Source organism: Pristiophorus japonicus, chromosome 7 (genome assembly GCF_044704955.1).
Source record: "Pristiophorus japonicus isolate sPriJap1 chromosome 7, sPriJap1.hap1, whole genome shotgun sequence".
NCBI lineage: Eukaryota > Metazoa > Chordata > Chondrichthyes > Pristiophoridae > Pristiophorus > Pristiophorus japonicus.
This window is the reverse complement of record NC_091983.1, coordinates 238,243,475-238,264,978: the sequence shown is the minus strand read 5'-3', so window position 1 is coordinate 238,264,978 and position 21,504 is coordinate 238,243,475. Positions and strand designations below refer to the sequence as shown.

At 50.5% G+C, this 21,504-nt stretch overlaps 1 protein-coding gene across 1 annotated transcript in view; it reads left to right on the top strand.

Annotated features, from left to right (window-relative positions):
- Nucleotides 1-21,504, top strand: part of LOC139266707 (equilibrative nucleobase transporter 1-like) — an 84,063-nt gene that overhangs the window by 9,836 nt on the left and 52,723 nt on the right. The window contains exons 3-4 of the mRNA XM_070884294.1: nt 4,148-4,194; nt 11,105-11,181. Coding sequence (XP_070740395.1) covers nt 4,148-4,194; nt 11,105-11,181 — 124 coding nt within the window. The remainder of the gene's footprint in view (nt 1-4,147; nt 4,195-11,104; nt 11,182-21,504) is intronic.

The window sequence follows — 21,504 nt, the reverse complement described above, 5'->3', positions numbered from 1 at the left end:
CATGTCGGCCCGACAATTATTCCTCCAGGTTCGGCCGGGCCACCAACAGACAGCCTGGCACCCCCTTTTCAGTGCCAGGCCGCTGGTCCTGCAGAAACCCAACCTAGAGGCCCAGTCGACCGAAGTTTAAAGATCGCGCAGGCTCTCACCTTTAAGTGAAGGGGAGAGCCGTGGTGATGTGGCATTGTGATGACCTCATCACCGGGACCACTCCACAGCCTCCCCCCGCAACTTCCCCCCTCTAGTCTTGTCACCGCCGCATATCCGCCCCCATTAAGTGCGACTTCCAGGTCCGAGTGAAAAAAACAAAGAGCAGAATTTTGCACAAGAGGCGACCTCACTCGCCATGGCAGTAAAAACCATAGAAACGTGCTGTGTATGGAATATTTCGGGCGGGGGGACATTTTGGCCCGAATATCTTTGATGTGTATAACCATGCAAGTTATGTATGATGATTATTTTGTTATGATTAATTACTCATTAAGGGGGGAGAAGTATAATGTAGCTCCCCCTAGTGGACTACTGTGTAAATACAACTGCTGATGTATATTATAAAAGCATCATGTTCTTGTAGTCCGTGTGTTTGTGATGTCACAAAGAAGCTATCAGAGGTACAGAGGAGGTTTACCGGGAATGAGGAACTTCAGTCATGTGGAGAGATTGAAGAAACTGGGGCTGTTCTCTTTCGAGCAGAGAAAATTGAAGAGAGACCAAATCGAGATACAGTTTGATTGCTATTTTGATTTGTTGTCAGTGTAAACTCTGAGAATAGTTCCCCGAATAAATCCAAAAAACATTCTGTGCATTTATTGGAGCAATTTATGACTGAACTATATACTTTCTCCACCTCAGCATGTCCCAAAACACTTTAAAACCAATGAAGTTCTTTTGAAGTGTAGTCACTGTTCTAATGTAGGAAACGTGGCAGTCAATGTATGCACAGCAAGCTCCCACAGACAGAAATGCAATATGACCGGACACCAACTGTATTTTTAGTAATGTGCGTGAGGGATAAATATTGGCCACAGGATTCCGGGGAGAATTGCCCTGTTCTTCCAGTACCAGCTGTGTGAACTTTTATGTCCACCTCGGAGGGCGGAAGGGACATTGGTTTAGCTTTTCATTTGAAAGAGAGCATCTCTAACAGTGCAGCTCTTCCTCAGTACTTCCACTCCCACAGTGCAGCGCTCGCTCAGTACTGCCCCTCCCACAGTACAGCACTCCTTCAGGACTGCCCCTCCTACTGTGCAACACTCACTCAGTGCAGCACTCCCTCAGTACTGCCCCTCCCACAGTGCAGCGAACCTTCAGTACTGCCCCTCCCACAGTACAGCACTCCTTCAGGACTGCCCCTCCTACTGTGCAACACTCCCTCAGTGCAGCACTCCCTCAGTACTGCCCCTCCCACAGTGCAGCGAACCTTCAGTACTGCCCCTCCCACAGTGCAGCGAACCCTCAGTACTGCCCCTCCTACCGTGCAGCGAACCCACAGTACTGCCCCTCCCACCGTGCAGCGAACCCTCAGTACTGCCCCTCCCACCGTGCAGCGAACCCTCAGTACTGCCCCTCCCACAGTGCAGCGAACCCTCAGTACTGCCCCTCCCACAGTGCAGCACTCCCTCAGTACTGCCTCTCCCATAGTGCAGCACTCCCTCAGTACTGACCCTCCCACAGTGCAGCACTCCCTCAGTACTGCCCCTCCCACAGTGCAGCACTCCCTCAGTACTGCCCCTCCCACAGTGCAGCACTCCCTCAGTACTGCCCCTCCCACAGTGCAGCACTCCCTCAGTACTGCCCCTCCCACAGTGCAGCACTCCCTCAGTACTGCCCCTCCCACAGTGCAGCACTCCCTCAGTACTGCCTCTCCCACAGTGCAGCACTCCCTCAGTACTGCCCCTCCCACAGTGCAGCACTCCCTCAGTACTGCCCCTCCCACAGTGCAGCACTCCCTCAGTACTGCCCCTCTCGCAGTGCTGCACTCCCTCATTACTGCCCCTCTCAGAAACATAGAAACATAGAAAATAGGTGCAGGAGTAGGCCATTCGGCCCTTCTAGCCATTCAATGAGTTCATGGCTGAACATGCAACTTCAGTACCCCATTCCTGCTTTCTCGCCATACCCCTTGATTCCCCTAGTAGTAAGGACTACATCGAACTCCTTTTTGAATATATTTAGTGAATTGGCCTCAACAACTTTCTGTGGTAGAGAATTCCACAGGTTCACCACTCTCTGGGTGAAGAAGTTTCTCCTCATCTCGGTCCTAAATGGCTTACTCCTTATCCTGAGACTGTGAGCCCTGGTTCTGGTCTTCCCCAACATTGGGAACATTCTTCCTGCATCTAACCTGTCTAAACCCGTCAGAATTTTAAACGTTTCTATGAGATCCCCTCTCATTCTTCTGAACTCCAGTGAATAGAAGCCCAGTTGATCCAGTCGTTCTTGATAGGTCAGGTCCGTCATCCCGGGAATCAGTCTGGTGAACCTTCGCTGCATTCCCTCAATAGCAAGAATGTCCTTCCTCAAGTTAGGAGACCAAAACCGTACACAAAAGGCCCTGTACAACTGTAGCAACACCTCCCTGCCCCTGTACTCAAATCCCCTCGCTATGAAGGCCAACATGCCATTTGCTTTCTTAACCACCTGCTGTACCTGCATGCCAACCTTCAATGACTGATGTACCATGACACCCAGGTCTCATTGCACCTCTCCTTAGCCTAATCTGTCACTATTCAGATAATAGTCTGTCTCTCACAGTGCAGCACTCCCTCAGTACGGCCCCTCCCACAGTGCAGTGCTCCCTCATACGGCCCCTCCCACAGTGCAGTGCTCCCTCAGTATGGCCCCTCCCACAGTGCAGCACTCCCTCAGTATGGCCCCTCCCACAGTGCGGTGCTCCCTCAGTACGGCCCCTCCCACAGTGCGGTGCTCCCTCAGTATGGCCCCTCCCACAGTGCGGTGCTCCCTCAGTACTGGCACTGGGACAATGACGATAGGTTTAGAGAGGGCACAGGAGACAATGGGATAAGGGAGAGCATTTTCAGTGGGAGGGTCAGTGTCCTGGGGCTAAGATTGATCAACATCAATAAAAAAAGCTGATCATTATTTGTACATATGTGAACCCGTAAATACCTTGTTTAACCACCGGAGGGCTCATCCCCTGGAGTCCCAAAGGATCCCACAATCCCTTGGGAGCACCTGTACATAAGGAGGCCTCACAGGCTGTAGAGGCACTCTGGAGACCTGTAATAAAGGACTGCGGTCACACCTTACGTTGAGCTCACAGTATCTGGTCAGACTCTTTATTCAATACATAACAATTATCACATTGCTCTTTGTGGGAGCTTGCTGTGCACAAATTGGCTGCCATGTTTCCTGCATTACAATAGTGGCTGCACTTTAAAAAGCACTTATAGAATCATAGACTGATACAGCACAGAAGGAGGTCATTTGGCCCATGCTGCCTGTGCTTTGAAAGAGCTGTCCGATTAGACCCACTTCCCTGCTCTTTCACCATAGTCCTTCAAGTATTGATCCAATTCCTTTTTGAAAATTGTTGTATCTGCTTCCACTGTCCTCAGGCAGTGCATTCCAGATTATAACAACTCGTTGCTTAATTTTTTCCCTCATGTTGCCTCTGGTTCTATCACCAATGACCTTAAATCTGTGTCCTCTGGTTCCTGACCCACCTTCCACTGGAAACAGTTCCTCCTTATTTATTCGATCAAAACCGGTCATCATTTTGAACATCTGTATCAATTATCCTTTTAACCTTCTCTGCTCAAAGGAGAACAACCCTAGGTTCTCCAGTCTCTCCAAATAACAGAAGTCTCTCATCCCTGGTACCATTCTGGTAAATCCCCCCTGCGCCCTCTAGTGCCTTGACATCCTTCCTAAAGTGCGGTGCCCAGAATTGAACACAAGGCTCCAGCTGAGGCCTAACCAGTGGTTTATGAAGGATTTAGCAATAACTTCTTGCTTTTGTACTCTGGGTCTGTTTATCAAGTACTTCATTGGCTGTGAAGCGCTTTGGGTCGTCCTGAGGTGGTGAGAGACGTTGGATAACTGGGAGCTCATTCCTTTCAGGGGAAGGGGAGGTGAATGTGTGGACAAAGGAGTTCAAACTAAGCTCTGATTTTTATCTCCACAGATTCCTCCACACCACCGCGACTCTGATCATCGCCTTCTCCACTGCTGGTAAGTCTAGCCCCTCCCCCTGTCAGAACCCAGTGAGGTCCCACACATGGTCCTTCAATACCTGCATAGAATTACGTAGAATATACAGCACAGAAACAGGCCATTCGGCCCAATCAGTCCATGCCGGCTTTTGTGCTCCACTCCAGCCTCCTCCCATCCTTCCTCATCTAACTCTATCAGCATTATAAAAGTTGGATAGAGTGAAGGATAGAGCACCAGTCCTTAGTTACTGACTCTTTTTCCATGTTGAGTTCAGTGTTTGATGGCTGGTTCCATCTGCCCAATAGAAAAGGGGAGGAGTCCCACATGGAGTAACCTCCACTGGGGAACCCCGCCTCCTCTGCGGGGGAAGATGGCCCACCAAGGCGTGTCCGGACAGCAGACGAGGAAGACAAAGTGGAGAGTGTGCAAGAGTAGCCCGTACAGGAAACCCCTCCGTGCAGAGTGGAAAAGCACGGCAGAGATCTCCAGGAGACGGCTCAAGCTGTGAGGCACCGGATCCCGAGGGAGGATTCGAGCCCTGGTGCCGATGAGAAAACACGGACAGGATCGCTCCATACACTTGAGCCTCCTCGACACGCCTCGTGGAGTCAGGGCTAAGTGCCTCTTTTAGCGTCTCGATTGCTTTGGCCATGGACCAGACACCGTGCCATGACATGCGTTGTGCCAACTCTTCATGGAACATCCAGCCCGCTCCTCCTTTATCCAATAGGCCCCTGACTCTGGTCACCTTGCCAGCCAGTGTCTTTCCCTCTGCCAGTCACGTGACACGCGGACGTGGAGGTACGGATTCCTGAGCAGCAGCTCCCGGAGTATAGCCATCACTCCTGACGGGGGAGAACTCCGGCTGGAGGTGACAGCTTTGCAGATCCTGATCATTACATGGTAAAAGACAGGCAGCTCCTGCAAGGAGGCCCAGCCACACCACAGATTTATTGGCAATAGCTGAGTGCTATAATTGAGGCCATGCAGCTAGCGGAAGAAATACGTCGCCAGCGCACACGATCTGGGAGGATCCCTGACGTACAGATATCTCTACAGGGTCTGAAGACGGAAGATCGCAGCCTGGGTACACACCCACACCAGCGCCTGACCGCCCTCTCTAAGCAGGAGTCGGATAACCATGGCACAGACCCAATGCTTCCCTTTGATCCTGAAGAAGTCAACAAGCATCTTCTGAATCTTGGCGACTGATACGTCCTTACTACACAGTATAAATGCACACGAGGCCCATGCTTGAGAGAAGGTCAGTCTGTGACCTGCCCTTTATTCCTTAGCACTCAAGTGATGAAGGTGGGTGGAAGTTCGCCTTTTATACCTGAAGGTCCAGGTTAGGAGTGTCTCCCACCTCGTGGTCAGTGTTCTCACGGTGTACAACTTAGGTCAGTTTATACATGGGTTACAATGCTGGTTGAATACATGACATCACCTCCCCCCCCCAAAGTCTTATTGGGATCGCAGGTTGAGTCTCTCTGGTGGTTTACGCTCCCTTGTAGAGTGCCTGAGTTGGGGCTCCGGTTGTTGGGCGCTGGCCTGAGTGTCTGCTGTTTGCAGTGCCTCAGGCCTGTCCGGACTGCCCACAGTGACTGGGCCCTCCTCCCTTTGGTTCCGGTGTTCGGTCACCTGTGGTGGAGTGAATTCTATATCGTGTTCTTCCTCTGCTTCTTCTGTGGGGCTGCTGAACCTCCTTTTTGTTTGATCCACATGTTTGCGGCAGATTTGTCCATTGCTAAGTTTAACTACCAGAATCCTATTTCCCTCTTTGGCAACCACAGTGCTTGCGAGCCATTTGGGCCCTGCAGCGTAGTTGAGGACAAAAACAGGATAATTTACATCAATACATCGCGCCCTCGCATTCCTGTCATGGTAGTGATATTGTGACTGGCGCCTGCTCTCGACAATTTCTTTCATGGTGGGGTGTATAAGGGATAATCGGGTTTTGAGCGTCCTTTTCATTAGTAGCTCTGCGGGTGGAACCCCTGTGAGCGAGTGTGGTCGGGTTCTATAGGCCAACAGGAGGCGTGATAAGCGGGTTTGTAGGTAATCCCCTTGGAATCTGAGCATCCCCTGTTTGATTATCTGCACTGCTCGTTCTGCCTGGCCGTTTCAGGCCGGCTTGAATGGTGCCGTTCTAACATGGTTAATTCCATTGCCTGCCAAGAAGTCCTGGAATTCAGTGCTTGTGAAGCATGGGCTATTGTCACTGACCAAGATGTCCGGTAGACCGTGGGCGGCAAACATTGCCCGTAGACTTTCGACCGTGGCAGAGGATGTGCTTGAATTTAAAATGTCACACTCGATCCATTTGGAGTAGGCGTCTACTACAACCAAAAACATTTTCCCCATGAAAGGACCTGCGTAGTCCACATGGATGCGTGACCAAGGCTTGGCGGGCCATGGCCAGGGGCTAAGGAGGGCTTCCCTGGGCGCATGGCCCAGCTGGGCACATGTGTTGCAGCTGCGAATACAAAGTTCCAGATCTGCGTCTATCCCTGGCCACCAAACGTGTGACCTGACAATTGCCTTCATCGTGACAATGCCCGGGTGCCCATTGTGGAGTTCTCTGATGAACACCTCTCTGCCCATCTGGGGCATGACTACGTGGTTTCCCCACAGTAGGCAATCGGCCTGAATCGAGAGTTCATCCTTGCGCCTGTGAAATGGTTTAAATTTCTCAGGGCATGCCCTGTACGTGGCTGCCCAGTCCCCATTCAGGACACATTTCTTGACTAGAGACAATAGCGGGTCTCTATTTGTCCAGACTTTAATCTGACGGGCTGTCACGGGTGAGCCTTCGCTTCCGAAAGCTTCAACAGCCATGACCATCTCAGCACCATGCTCGGTAGCCCCCTCAGTAGTGGCTAGCGAGAGCCTGCTGAGTGCATCGGCGCAGTTTTTGGTGCCCGGTCTGTGCCGAATTGTGTAGTCATAGGCAGCTAACGTGAGTGCCCACCTCTGTATGCGGGCCGATGCGTTTGCATTTATGGCCTTGTTGTCGGCCAAAAGGGATGTTAGGGGTTTGTCATCTGTCTCCAGCTCAAATTTCCTGCCAAACAGGTACTGGTGCATTTTCTTTACCGAATATACACATGCGAGCGCCTCCTTTTCTACCATCCCGTAGCCCCTTTCTGCCTGGAACAGACTCCTGGAGGCATAAGCTACCGGCTGTAACTGACCCTTGGCATTGACATGCTGCAACACACACCCGACACCATAGGACGACGCATCGCACGTTAACACAAGTTTCTTATATGGGTCATATAGCGTTAACAGATTGTTGGAACATAACAAATTGCGTGCTCTATTAAAAGCTCTTTCCTGGCTGTCCCCCCAGACCCATTCGCGACCTTTGCGTAGGAGCACATGTAGCGGCTCTAGCAGCGTGCTCAATTTGGGAAGAAAGTTACCAAAATAGTTCAGGAGCCCCAGGAACGAACACAGCTCCGTCGTGTTACGGGGTCTGGGTGCTCTCTGGATCGCTTCCGTCTTGGATGCAGTAGGGCTGATCCCGTCTGTTGCTACTCTCATCCCCAGTAATTCTATCTCTGGAGCTAGGAAGGCGCACTTCGCCTTTTTCAGTCGCAGACCTACCAGATCCAGTCTGCGTAGCACCTCCTCCATGTTGTGGAGGTGTTCTTCAGTATCGTAACCCGTAATGACGATGTCGTCCTGAAAAACCACCGTCCTTGGAATCGACTTGAGGAGGCTTTCCATATTTCATTGGAAGATCGCGGCGGCCGAGCGAATCCCGAAAGGACATCTGTTGTACTCAAACAACCCCTTGTGTGTCATGATGGTGGTCAGCTTCTTCGACTCACTCGCCAGCTCCTGGGTCATGTAAGCTGAGGTCAGGTCCAATTTTGAAAAAAGTTTGCCACCGGATAGCGTCGCAAAGAGGTCCTCCGCTCTCGGTAGCGGGTACTGGTCTTGGAGTGACACCCGATTGATGGTGGCCTTGTAATCGCCACATATCCTGACCGACCCATCCGCCTTGAGCACCCGCACAATTGGGCTCGCCCAGTCACTGAATTCGACTGGCGAGATGATGCCTTCCCTCAACAGGCGGTCCAATTCGCCTTCTATCTTTTCCCGCATCACGTACGGCACCACTCTGGCCTTGTGGTGTACTGGCCTGGCGTCCGGATTTATGTGAATCATTACCTTGGCCCCCATGAAAGTGCCAATGCCGGGTTGAAATAATGAGTCAAATTTGTCCAGGACCTGTGAGCATGATACTCGCTCCACAGAGGAAATTGCATTGACATCGCCCCATTTCCAGTTCATGACAGCAAGCCAACTCCTCCCCAGTAGTGCGGGACCACCCCCTGGGACAATCCAGAGTGGCAACCTGTTCTCCGAATCTTTGTGGGTCACGACTACCATGGCGCTGCCCAGCACCGGAATGATCTGCTTTGTGTAAGTCCGTAGCTGTGCGTCAATCGGCAATAATTTTGGCCTCCTGGCCTTGGATGCCCACAACTTTTTGAACTGTTTGATACCCATCAGGGACTGGCTGGCACCCGTGTCTAACTCCATTGATACTGGGATGCCATTGAGGAGCACTTTCATCATTATCGGTGGCGTCCTGGTGTATGAACTGTATACGTACTCCACATGAACTCGCTGAACTTCAGCTTCCAGCGATTTCCCCCAGTGTCCATTTCTGCAATTTCTGCAGGTATTTTGCTCATCTCTGCAAACTCCGGCTGAATGTATGCCTCCACGCCTCCAGCATGAGTTGCGGTTTGAAACAAAAGGTCCCTTGCCAGTCGATCGTCCCTGACTGCCCCTGTTATTGTCCTTGAGTGCACCATTAACAGGTGTTGATGGCCCCATTACTGGCTGCATTGTCCCTTGTAATGGCGTGAATCGTTGTTCAGCTTCCCATTGTCTCTGTCGAACTCCCCCTCTGGGTTCGACTACATGTTGGGGCATGCCTGACTGCCCTTGTCTGCCTGGAGAACTGTGTGCTGCTTTAACAATGTTGAATCTCTGTCCCAACCATTCCTTAACACAGTATCTCTCGTCTGTTCTGCTAGTGGCCATGCTCGCGTGGTTTAAATCCCAGTTTCTTGTCGCCATTGATACGTCCTTACTACACAGTATAAATGCACACGAGGCCCATGCTTGAGAGAAGGTCAGTCTGTGACCTGTCCTTTATTCCTTAGCACTCAAGCGATGAAGGTGGGTGGAGCTTCCCCTTTTATACCTGAAGGTCCAGGTTAGGAATGTCTCCCACCTAGTGGTCAGTGTTCTCACGGTGTACAACTTAGGTCAGTTTATACATGGGTTACAATGCTGGTTGAATACATGACAGCAACAGATTCGGGGGAGGGGCGGGGGATGTATCAAAGTGACCAACCAGTACCACAACATAGCGGCCATCAGTTGGTTTATGACCAGCGCCCTACCCCTGTAGGACAGCACTTGGAGCAGTCCTGTCCAGCGCCCTCGGTGAGCAATGACTTTAGCCTCCAGCACTTGCCAGTTTGCCAGCCAGGCTTCCTCAGCAGGGCTAAGGTAAACTCCCAGGTTGAGGAGATGAGTTGTACTCCAGGTATAATTTCTGAGCTCCTCCCACCACTGACTGACCAGGAGTGCGGAACATTTCTCCCAGTTGATCCTCACAGAGGACGCGGCAGATTAGACCCGCTGGCACTCGCGCAACCTCCGCAAAACAACGGCATCCGTGACCATGAGGAGCACGTCAGCGACGTAAGCCGAGAGCACGACCTCCACGCCCGGCCCTTGGAGAGACCGTCCCGTAAACATCTTCCGCAAAAGATGCAGGAAAGTCTCCAGACAGAAAGCATGGAACTGGCCAGACAAGGGGCATTCCTGACGGTCCCATATCCCGAAGCCAAGGGTCGCCGTCAAAGACCCGTTGACCTTAATCAGACACTCCACGCAAGTCAGTTCGAGTTAAAAAAATGTGTCCTGAATCTGAATGTGCGCATGAGCTGAATGTATCCTGAAGAGGCACTCGTGATCCATCCTGTTGAAAACTTTCTCCTGATCCAGGGAAAGGAATGCCACCGACAGACTAGTCCTCTGGGAATGGTGGACCAGGTCCCGAAACAGATGGATGCTGTTGTGGATGGTGCGGCCCTGAACTGTGTAGGACTGGTCGGGGTGGATCATTTGGGCCAGCATGGTGCCAAGGCAAGCAAAGACTTGTCGTTCGTGCTGAGGAGGGAGACCAGGCGCCAGATCTTCAGTAGGGGCAGATTTTCCCTCTTGGGCAGCGGGATGATGACTGCCCTGCACTGAGAGAGGGATATCTCCCCGGCCTCCAGACTTTCCCCAGGACTCACAAGTCGTCGCCCACCCCCACCCCAGAACATCCCAGAACTCCACGGTCTGACCGTCCAGCCCTGGGGACTTTCCCCTCGAGAATGGACTGAGGGCACTGGCCAGCTCCCCCAGGCTTAGCGGGGCATCGAGCTGCTCGCCACCCTTCGGGCTGACCTTCAGCAGGTCCTCGCACAAAACAATGCGAGCAACCTCGATAGGACGGATCCGCAGAGAACAGAGCCCCATAGTAGATACGGGCCTCGGCACTGATGCCCTTCTGATACGAGGCGAGGGATCTGTCGCTGGCCAGTGGCCCCAAGAGCTGCTAACGGAACCCCTCCCTCTTTTTCCATTGAGTAGACGAAGGGCGCCCAATATTTATCCATCAACCAACATCACACTAAAAAAAACAGCAGATCTGATCATTTATCAGGTTGCTGTTTGTGGGAGCTTGCTGGGCACAAATTGACTGCTGGATTTCCTACATTACAATAATGTTAAGATAAAGTAATTAATTGGCTGTAAAGATTTTGGGACGTCCTAAGGTGGTGAAAGGCACTGTATAAATGAAAGTTCTTTCTCTCTTTCTCACACTCCCTCTCTCCCTCTGTTGCAGCTTCAGCAGCACTGTTGTTCCCTGCACTCTGTCTGATGGCAGTGGGAGGAAGGTGTTTTTTCATGACAAACTTTCAGGTAATGTAGGATTGTGTGTGATAGAGCATGAAGTGTACTGAGAGAGTGCTGCACTGTCAGAGGGGCAGTACTGAGGGAGTGCTGCACTGTCAGAGGGGCAGTACTGAGGGAGTGCTGCACTGTCAGAGGGGCAGTACTGAGGGAGAGCTGCACTGTCAGAGGGGCAGTACTGAGGGAGTGCTGCACTGTCAGAGGGGCAGTACTGAGGGAGAGCTGCACTGTCAGAGGGGCAGTACTGAGGGAGTGCTGCACTGTCAGAGGGGCAGTACTGAGAGAGTGCTGCACTGTCAGAGGAGCAGTACCGAGAGAGTGCTGTACTGTCAGAGGGGCAGTACTGAGAGAGTGCTGCACTGTCAGAGGGGCAGTACTGAGGGAGTGCTGCACTGTCAGAGGGGCAGTACTGAGAGAATGCTGCACTGTCACAGGGGCAGTACTGAGGGAGTGCTGCACTGTCAGAGGGGCAGTACTGAGAGAGTGCTGCACTGTCAGAGGAGCAGTACCGAGAGAGTGCTGTACTGTCAGAGGGGCAGTAGTGAGAGAGTGCTGCACTGTCAGAGGGGCAGTAGTGAGAGAGTGCTCCACTGTCAGAGGGGCAGTACTGAGAGAGTGCTGCACTGTCAGAGGGGCAGTACTGAGAGAGTGCTGCACTGTCAGAGGGGCAGTACTGAGGGAGAGCTGCACTGTCAGAGGGGCAGTACTGAGAGAGTGCTGCACTGTCAGAGGGGCAGTACTGAGGGAGTGCTGCACTGTCAGAGGGGCAGTATTGAGAGAGTGCTGCACTGTCAGAGGGGCAGTACTGAGGGAGTGCTGCACTGTCAGAGGGGCAGTACTGAGGGAGTGCTGCACTGTCAGAGGGGCAGTACTGAGAGAGTGCTGCACTGTCAGAGGAGCAGTACTGAGAGAGTGCTGCACTGTCAGAGGGGCAGTAGTGAGAGAGTGCTGCACTGTCAGAGGGGCAGTACTGAGAGAGTGCTGCACTGTCAGAGGGGCAGTACTGAGAGAGTGCTGCACTGTCAGAGGGGCAGTACTGAGAGAGTGCTGCACTGTCAGAGGGACAGTACTGAGAGAGTGCTGCACTGTCAGAGGGGCAGTACTGAGAGAGTGCTGCACTGTCAGAGGAGCAGTACCGAGAGAGTGCTGTACTGTCAGAGGGGCAGTAGTGAGAGAGTGCTGCACTGTCAGAGGGGCAGTACTGAGAGAGTGCTGCACTGTCAGAGGGGCAGTACTGAGAGAGTGCTGCACCTTCAGAGGGGCAGTACTGAGAGAGTGCTGCACTGTCAAAGGGGCAGTACTGAGGGAGTGCTGCACTGTCAGAGGGGCAGTACTGAGAGAGTGCTGCACTGTCAGAGGAGCAGTACCGAGAGAGTGCTGTACTGTCAGAGGGGCAGTAGTGAGAGAGTGCTGCACTGTCAGAGGGGCAGTAGTGAGAGAGTGCTGCACTGTCAGAGGGGCAGTACTGAGAGAGTGCTGCACTGTCAGAGGGGCAGTACTGAGAGAGTGCTGCACTGTCAGAGGGGCAGTACTGAGGGAGAGCTGCACTGTCAGAGGGGCAGTACTGAGAGAGTGCTCCACTGTCAGAGGGGCAGTACTGAGGGAGTGCTGCACTGTCAGAGGGGCAGTACTGAGGGAGTGCTGCACTGTCAGAGGGGCAGTACTGAGAGAGTGCTGCACTGTCAGAGGGGCAGTACTGAGGGAGTGCTGCACTGTCAGAGGAGCAGTACTGAGAGAGTGCTGCACTGTCAAAGGGGCAGTACTGAGAGAGTGCTACACTGTCAGAGGGGCAGTACTGAGAGAGTGCTGCACTGTCAGAGGAGCAGTACTGATGGAGCGCTGCACTGTCAGAGGAGCAGTACTGATGGAGCGCTGCACTGTCAAAGGGGCAGTACTGAGAGAGTGCTGCACTGTCAAAGGGGCAGTGCTGAGGGAGTGCTGCAGTTGCCTGCAGGGATTGTGGGACCACCTCAAAAAGAGGAGGAGGGAGAAAAGGAGGATGAGGAAGCAGAGGAAGAGGAGCAAAAGGAAGTGGAAGATCAGGAAAACGAGGATGTAGGGAGGAGGCAGTAGCTGGACACTTGGAAAATCATGATTCAATCAAGCAGAGCCAACATGGTTTTATGAAAGTGAAATCACGTTTGTCAAATTTGCTGGAGTTCTTTGAGGATGTAACCAGTAGGGTGGTTAGTGGATGTGATGTGTTTGGATTTCCAGAAAGCATTTGATAAGGTACATAAAAGGTTACTGCACAAGATAAAAGTTCATGGGGTTGGGATTAATATATTAGCATGGATAGAGGATTGGCTAACTAACAGAAAACAGAGTCGGGATAAATGAATCATTTTCCAGTTGGCAAACAGTAACTAGTTAGGTGCTGCAGGGATCAGTGCTAGGTCCTCAACTATTTACAATCTACATTAATGATTTGGATGAAGGGACCGAGTGTAAGATAGCCAAGTTTGCTGATAGAAAGATGGGTGGGAGAGCACATTGTAAGGAGGACATGAGAAATCTGCAAAGGGATATAGACAGGCTAAGTGAGTGGGAAAAAATTTGGTAGATGGAGTATAATGTGGGAAACTGTGAGGTTATCCACCTTGGCAGAAAAAATAGAAATGCAAATTATAATTTAAATGGGGAAAAAATTGCAAAGTGCTGCAGTACAGAGGGACCTGAGGTCCTTGTGCATGAAACACAAAAAGTTAGTATGCAGGTACAGCAAGTGATCAGGAAGGCAAATGAAATGTTGGCCTTTATTTAGAAACATAGATACATAGAAAATAGGTGCAGGAGTAGGCCATTCGGCTCTTCGAGCCTGCACCACCAATCAATATGATCATGGCTGATCATTCACCTCAGTATCCCTTTCCCGCTTTCTCTCCATACCCGTTGATCCTTTTAGCCTTAAGGGCCATATCTAACTCCCTCTTGAATATATCCAATGAACTGGCATCAACGACTCTCTGCGGCAGGGAATTCCACAGGTTAACGACTCTCTGAGTGAAGAAGTTCTTCCTCATCTCAGTCCTAAATGGTCTACCCCTTATCCTAAGACTGTGTCCCCTGGTTCTGGACTTCCTCAACATCGGGAACATTCTTCCCGCATCAAACCTGTCCCGTCCCGTCAGAATCTTATACATTTCTATGAGATCCCCTCTCATCCTTCTAAACGCCAGTGTATAAAGGCCCAGTTGATCCAGTCTCTCCGTATTTCAAGGGGGATAGAGTATAAAAGCAGAGAAGTCCTGCAATAACTGTACAGGGTATTGGTGAGGCCACATCTGGAGTGCTGCGAAAGTTTTGGTCTCCGTATTTAAGGATGGATATACTTGCATTGGAGGCTGTTCAGAGAAGGTTCACTAGGTTGATTCTGGAGATGAGGGGGTTGACTTATGAAGATAGGTTGAGTAGGTTGGGCCCATACTCATTGGAGTTCCGACGAATGAGAGGTGATCTTATCGAAGGTAATGAGGGGGCTCGACAAGGTGGATACAGAGAGGATATTTCCATTCATAGTGGAAACTAAAACTAGGGGACATAGTATCAGAATAAGGGATAGCTCATTTAAAACTGAGATGAGGAGGAATTTATTCTCTGAGGGTTGTAAATCTGTGGAATTCTCTGCCCCAGAGAGCTGTGGAGGCTGGTGTTTGAGTATATTTAAGGCGGCGATAGACAGATTTTTGAGCGATAAGGGAATAAAGGATTATGGGGAGCGGGCAGGGAGGCGGAGCTGAGTCCATGATCAGATCAGCCATGATATTAAATGGCGGAGCAGGCTCGAGGGGCCAAATGGCCTACTCCTCATATTTCTTATGTTCTTGTGGGGCAGGCAGCAAATTCCCCTTCCGGACAGGCTGTCCGTGTCGTCTCATCCAAGTCAGATTCCAATGAATGAAGGCCCAGATCCCTGTCACTCACCACATCCCCATCATACCATCCCTCTGTCACAGAACATCGCAGCGTCCTCCTGGGCACAAAGCTGGAATGAGAGCCACCACAAAACAAAAATTCTAAACAAAATTAATGAATTTATAAGTGTTCAATTAACAGTGCAATATCAACCAATCATACTTGTGCAATCCCTTAGTGCCTGCCGTTTGTGTGACCTCTCCTACTCTCGTGCTCCTACGCAGTGCTCCCTCAGTGACTAAAGCATGGCTGGTGGAAGGCTGCTGAGTTTCCAGGGGGGAGACTACAGCTGGCCTTGCAGGCCCACCTCAACCAGGTGTGGATCTAGAAGGCCCAGCTGTAGACTGCACCATCTGGGCTGGCTGTCTGACAGGCAGCAGCAAGTACAATGACGGAGTGGCAGTGGTGGGAGTCGGAATGCTGTCATACTGAGAGAGGGTCCTGCACAGACCCACTGCCACTCCCCGGGACGGCACCTCAGCATTCCTAGCAATCTGTTAGAGGCCAGATTACTGACCTGCAACACCCTGCAAGCCCCATACGATATTCATAAACCCAGCCATGATGGCGGCACTCTCAGCTTCCACTGCAGCTGTGAGACGTTGCGTCACTTCCGCCTGTGCTGCAATGGAAGCTGTGACATCGCCCACCACACACAGTATCATGGCTGGGTCCACAAGGTCTCTCCAAGAATCACAGATTGTTTACAGCACAGAAAGTTCACCAGACTGATTCCCGGGATGGTAGGACTGACATGTGAGGAAAGAGTGGATCGACTAGGCTTGTATTCACTGGAATTTAGAAGAATGAGAGGGAATCTCATAGAAACATATGAAATTCTGACAGGATTGGACAAATTAGATGCAGGAAGAATGTTCCCGATATTGGGGAAGTCCAGAACCAGGGGTCACAGTCTAATGATAAGGGGTAAACCATACAGGATCGAGATGAGGAGAAACCTTTTCACCCAGAGAGTGGTGAACCTGTGGAATTCTCTACCACGGAAAGTGGTGGAGTCCTGTCCGTTAGATATATTCAAAAGGGAGTCAGATGTGACCCTTACGGCTAAGGGGATCGGGGGTATGTAGAGAAAGTGGGAGTAGGGTACTGAAGTTGCATGATCAGCAATGATCATATTGAATGGCGGTGCAGGCTCGAAGGGCTGCTACTGCATTTATTTTCTATGTTTCTATGTTTCTATGTATGCCGGTAATGGTCGGGACACCACAGCCAGCTCCGGTATACAGAGTGGATTGCAAGGGGCCTACATTAGTCTTCACTAATCTTTTTCTCCTCACATATCTAGAGAAGCTTTTGCAGTCAGTATTTGTATTCTCTGCAAGCTTACTCTCATACTCTATTTTCCCCCTCCTTATTAAACCCTTAGTCCTCCTCTGCTGGATTCTAAATTTCCCCAGTCCTCAGGTTTGCTGTTTTTTCTGGCCAAATTATATGTCTCTTCCTTGGATTTAACACTATCCCTAATTTCCCTTGTTAGCTGCGGTTGAGACACCTTTCCTGTTTTATTTTTATGCCAGACAGGGATGTACAAGAGTTGTAATTCATCCATGTGATCTTTAAATGTCTGCCATTGCCTATCCACCGCCAACCCTTTAAGTATCGTTCGCCAGTCTATCCGAGCCAAATCACATCTCATACCATCGAAGTTTCCTTTCTTTAAGTTCAGGACCGAGTCTCTGAATTAACTGTGTCGTCCCCCATCTCACCCATTCCTCCAGCCAGTGTTGCTACTTCAAGTGCCAGTCCCACTAATTCTACCCTCACCCCACCCATGATTTCCAGAAGCAATCTCGTTAAAACATAAGAACATAAGAACATAAGAATTAGGAACAGGAGTAGGCCATCTAGCCCCTCGAGCCTGCTCTGCCATTTAACAAGATCATGGCTGATCTGGCCGTGGACTCAGCTCCACATACCCGCCCACTCCCCATACCCTTAATTCCCTTATTGGTTAAAAATCTATCTATCTGTGACTTGAATACATTCAATGAGCTAGCCTCAACTGCTTCCTTGGGCAGAGAATTCCACAGATTCACAACCCTCTTGGAGAAGAAATTCCTTCTCAACTCGGTTTTAAATTGGCTCCCCCATATTTTAAGGCTGTGCCCCCTAGTTCTAGTCTCCCCGACCAATGGAAACAACCTCTCTGCCTCTATCTTGTCTATCCCTTTCATGATTTTAAATGTTTCTAAAAGATCACCCCTCATCCTTCTGAACTCCAACGAGTAAAGACCCAGTCTACTCAATCTATCATCATAAGGTAACCCCCTCATCTCCGGAATCAGCCTAGTGAATCGTCTCTGTACACCCTCCAAAGCCAGTATATCCTTCCTTAAGTAAGGTGACCAAAACTGCACGCAGTACTCCAGGTGCGGCCTCACCAATACCCTATACAGTTGCAGCAGGACCTCCCTGCTTTTGTACTCCATCCCTCTCGCAATGAAGGCCAACATTCCATTCGCCTTCCTGATTACCTGCTGCACCTGCAAACTAACTTTTTGGGATTCATGCACAAGGACCCCCAGGTCCCTCTGCACCTCAGCATGTTGTAATTTCTCCCCATTCAAATAATACTCCCTTTTATTGTTTTTTTTTTCCCAAGGTGGATGACCTCACACTTTCCGACATTGTATTCCATCTGCCAAACCTTAGCCCATTCGCTTAACCTATCCAAATCGCTTTACAGCCTCTCTGTGTCCTCTACACAACCCGCTTTCCCACTAATCTCAGTGTCATCTGCAAATTTTGTTACACGACACTCTGTCCCCTCTTCCAGGTCATCTATGTATATTGTAAACAGTTGTGGTCCCAGCACCGATCCCTGTGGCACACCACTAACCATCGATTTCCAACCCGAAAAGGACCCATTTATCCCGATTCTCTGCTTTCTGTTCGCCATCCAATTCTCTATCCATGCTAATACATTTCCTCTGACTCTGCGTACCTCTATCTTCTGCAGTAACCTTTTGTGTGGCACCTTATCGAATGCCTTTTGGAAATCTAAATACACCACATCCATCGGTACACCTCTATCCACCATGCTCGTTATATCCTCAAAGAGTTCCAGTAAATTAGTTAAACATGATTTCCCCTTCATGAATCCATGCTGCGTCTGCTTGATTGCACTATTCCTATCTAGATGTCCCGCTATTTCTTCCTTAATGATAGTTTCAAGCATTTTCCCCACTACAGATGTTGAACTAACCGGCCTATAGTTACCTGCCTTTTGTCTGCCCCCTTTTTTAAACAGAGGCGTTACATTAGCTGTTTTCCAATCCGCTGGTACCTCCCCAGAGTCCAGAGAATTTTGGTAGATTATAACGAATGCATCTGCTATAACTTCCGCCATCTCTTTTAATACCCTGGGATGCATTTCATCAGGACCAGGGGACTTGTCTACCCTGAGTCCCATTAGCCTGTCCAGCACTACCCACCTAGTGATAGTGATTGTCTCAAGGTCCTCCCTTCCCACATTCCTGTGACCAGCAATTTTTGGCATGGTTTTTGTGTCTTCCACTGTGAAGACCGAAGCAAAATAATTGTTTAAGGTCTCAGCCATTTCCACATTTCCCATTATTAAATCCCCCTTCTCATCTTCTAAGGGACCAACATTTACTTTAGTCACTCTTTTCCATTTTATATATCTGTAAAAGCTTTTACTATCTGTTTGTATGTTTTGCGCAAGTTTACCTTCGTAATCTATCTTTCCTTTCTTTGTTGCTTTTTTAGTCATTCTTTGCTGTTGTTTAAAATTTTCACAATCCTCTAGTTTCCCACCAACCTTGGCCACCTTATACGCATTGGTCTTTGATTTGATACTCTCTTTTATTTCCTTGGTTATCCACGGCTGGTTATCCCTTCTCTTACCGCCCTTCTTTTTCACTGGAATATATTTTTGTTGTGCACTATGAAAGAGCTTCTTAAAAGTCCTCCACTGTTCCTCAACTGTTAGTCTGTGTTTCCAGTCTACTTTAGCCAACTCTGCCCTCATCCCATTCTAGTCCCCTTTGTTTAAGCAGTGTATACAGTGTCTCAAATGTCCCTACACCTAAACCATGGGGCTTGCTTTATCCACTATACTGTAGGGTCCTATATACAGCAACTCAAACGTCCCTACACCTAAACCATGGGGCTTTCTTTATCCACTATACTGTAGGGTCTTATATACAGTGGCTCAAACGTCCTTACACAGATGTAGTTTTAGACCATCACCTGGTCCCCTACCTTCCACTCGTGCGTTCTGTGGGGTTCGAGCAGCAACTGATTACTCCGGTGTTGCTTCCCCATGTTTCTGGCTGCCTGCCAATGAATCTGCTTCAAACTCTCATACAGATTCTTGACAAACCTATCCTGGTTTACTTCTCTCACTTGACCTTTGGTGAGATCCCGTGCCAGAACATGGCTGGGCGTGCGCATGACCCTACCAGTCATGAGCTCATGTGGGGAATACCATGTGCTTCTGGAGAGGCTGGCACGGACCCCCATCAAAATTAACGGCAGGACCTCATCCTACATTTTCGGGGATGGCCCCGTTTCCTTCCGCAGACTTTCTTTGATGGTCCGATTAAGTTGCTCCATAACCGCCGATGACTATTGGTTGTGAGACGCATGCCATTTCCCTTCTATCCCTAGCACCTTCAAGGTGGCCTGAATCACCTGCCCTGTGAAGTGGCTCCCCTGGTCGGACTCCACGATCTGTGGCAGTCCCCACTGAGAGAACATTTCCCTCACCAAAATCCTTGCCTTTGCCAACGTCATGGCTGATCAGCAAGGGAAGGCTTCCACCCGCTTGGAGAACATGCCTACTAGGACCAAACAGTACTTGTAACCCCGCTTTGTGGTGGGCAATGGCCTGATGTAATTGACCTGTACCGACTTCCATGGTCCCTCTACCCTTCTCATGTGTCCCATGGGAACCTTCCTACATTGCGGATCGGGGTTGTTGTCTGCACACACCAGACAGTTCGCGCAAAAATCGCGGACATCCTCCCTCAGTTGCGGCCACCACCCTGTCTGTTCTACCCTTTGCCAGGTGGTCTCTGGCCCTGGGTGTCCCGCTCCTGGGCCCCAGTGGCCCAACTGGAAGTGCGTCTCGGGAACTATCCACCGATCCCCCTGAAAGAGAATCTCCTCCTTTATAGTGATGCCCGCTACACCGAAAGGACCTTCTACCTTCTTGCCCTTAGCCAGCTGTTCCAGGACGACCTTGAGGATGGGATCCTGTGCCTGCATTTGTCTCAAGTCTGGGGCCAATGCTACCCCTACACTCCCTGGTGTTCCCGCTTTGTCCCAGATTGCTGCTACTGGGTTGGACCCCAAAAAACTCCTTCCCTGGCTCCCTCCTTCACTAACTTGTCTGCCCTTTCGTTACCTTCCCCTCTGGGCTCTGTCTTAGCGTGAGCCTTTACTTTGTGGATGTAATAACTTCCCAGGATCCCCGTGGCCTCTAAAACCTTTCTCAGCAATGGTGCTGTTGCGAAGGGCTTCCCGTTGGCGGATGTGAAACCACGACGAACCCAGATGGCCAAGTATTCGGTGCATGAAATGCACGTAAACATGGAAGCCGAGCAAATGGTGTATGGGGCCAGGAACTCGTCGGCGTTGGTAACGACATACAGCACTGCCGACAGTTCAACGTGCTGCGAGCTCAGGGTGCTCGGGAGTTTAATGGCCCTTGCTATCCCAGCCGTAGGATCATAAATCCCACACCCGGTGAAGCGCTCCACGTTCATCACCGAACTAGACCGTCGACATAGATCTCGAGGCGTGTTGGGTGTAACCCGGCCCAAAATCCTACATCCACGTCCCTTACCCCTTCTACCATACACTTGTGGGCCGTCCCTGCGTAGATCATGTTGGCGGCCAATTTGGGCTCACTCAGGCCTTGCACTCTCAGATGCATTTGTGAGAGCAATAAAGTCCAGTGGGCAATGAGAGCACTGCTTACCGTGCTGTCCTTTATCCTCCCATTTAATAACTTCTGAGTGGGGCTATGGTGGGTTAGTAGAACGATCAGGGACGATTCTGTAAAGAGCTGTGAGCGCTTTATGACCCAATGCATGGCTAGGAGATGCCTCTTGCAATTGGAATATCCCTGATCTACATCCGTAAGGACTCTTGAGGAGTACACCACGGGCCTCAGTTTGCCGTGCCGCTCCTGGAGCAGCACCGCGCTCAAACTGTCCCCGCTGCTGCCACATCGAAAATGAAGTCCTCCCCACCATTAATCGCCCCTAATGCGGGTGCCGTCTGCAGGTCTCCCTTGAAGTGATTAAATGCTGCCGTGCAGTCCTCATCCCATTCCCAGCCGACTCGCTTTTGGAGGAGCCGAAGCAGAGGGGCTGCCGTGGCAGCGTAATCTTCAATAAAATCCCTGCATTACCCAGTGAGCCCCAG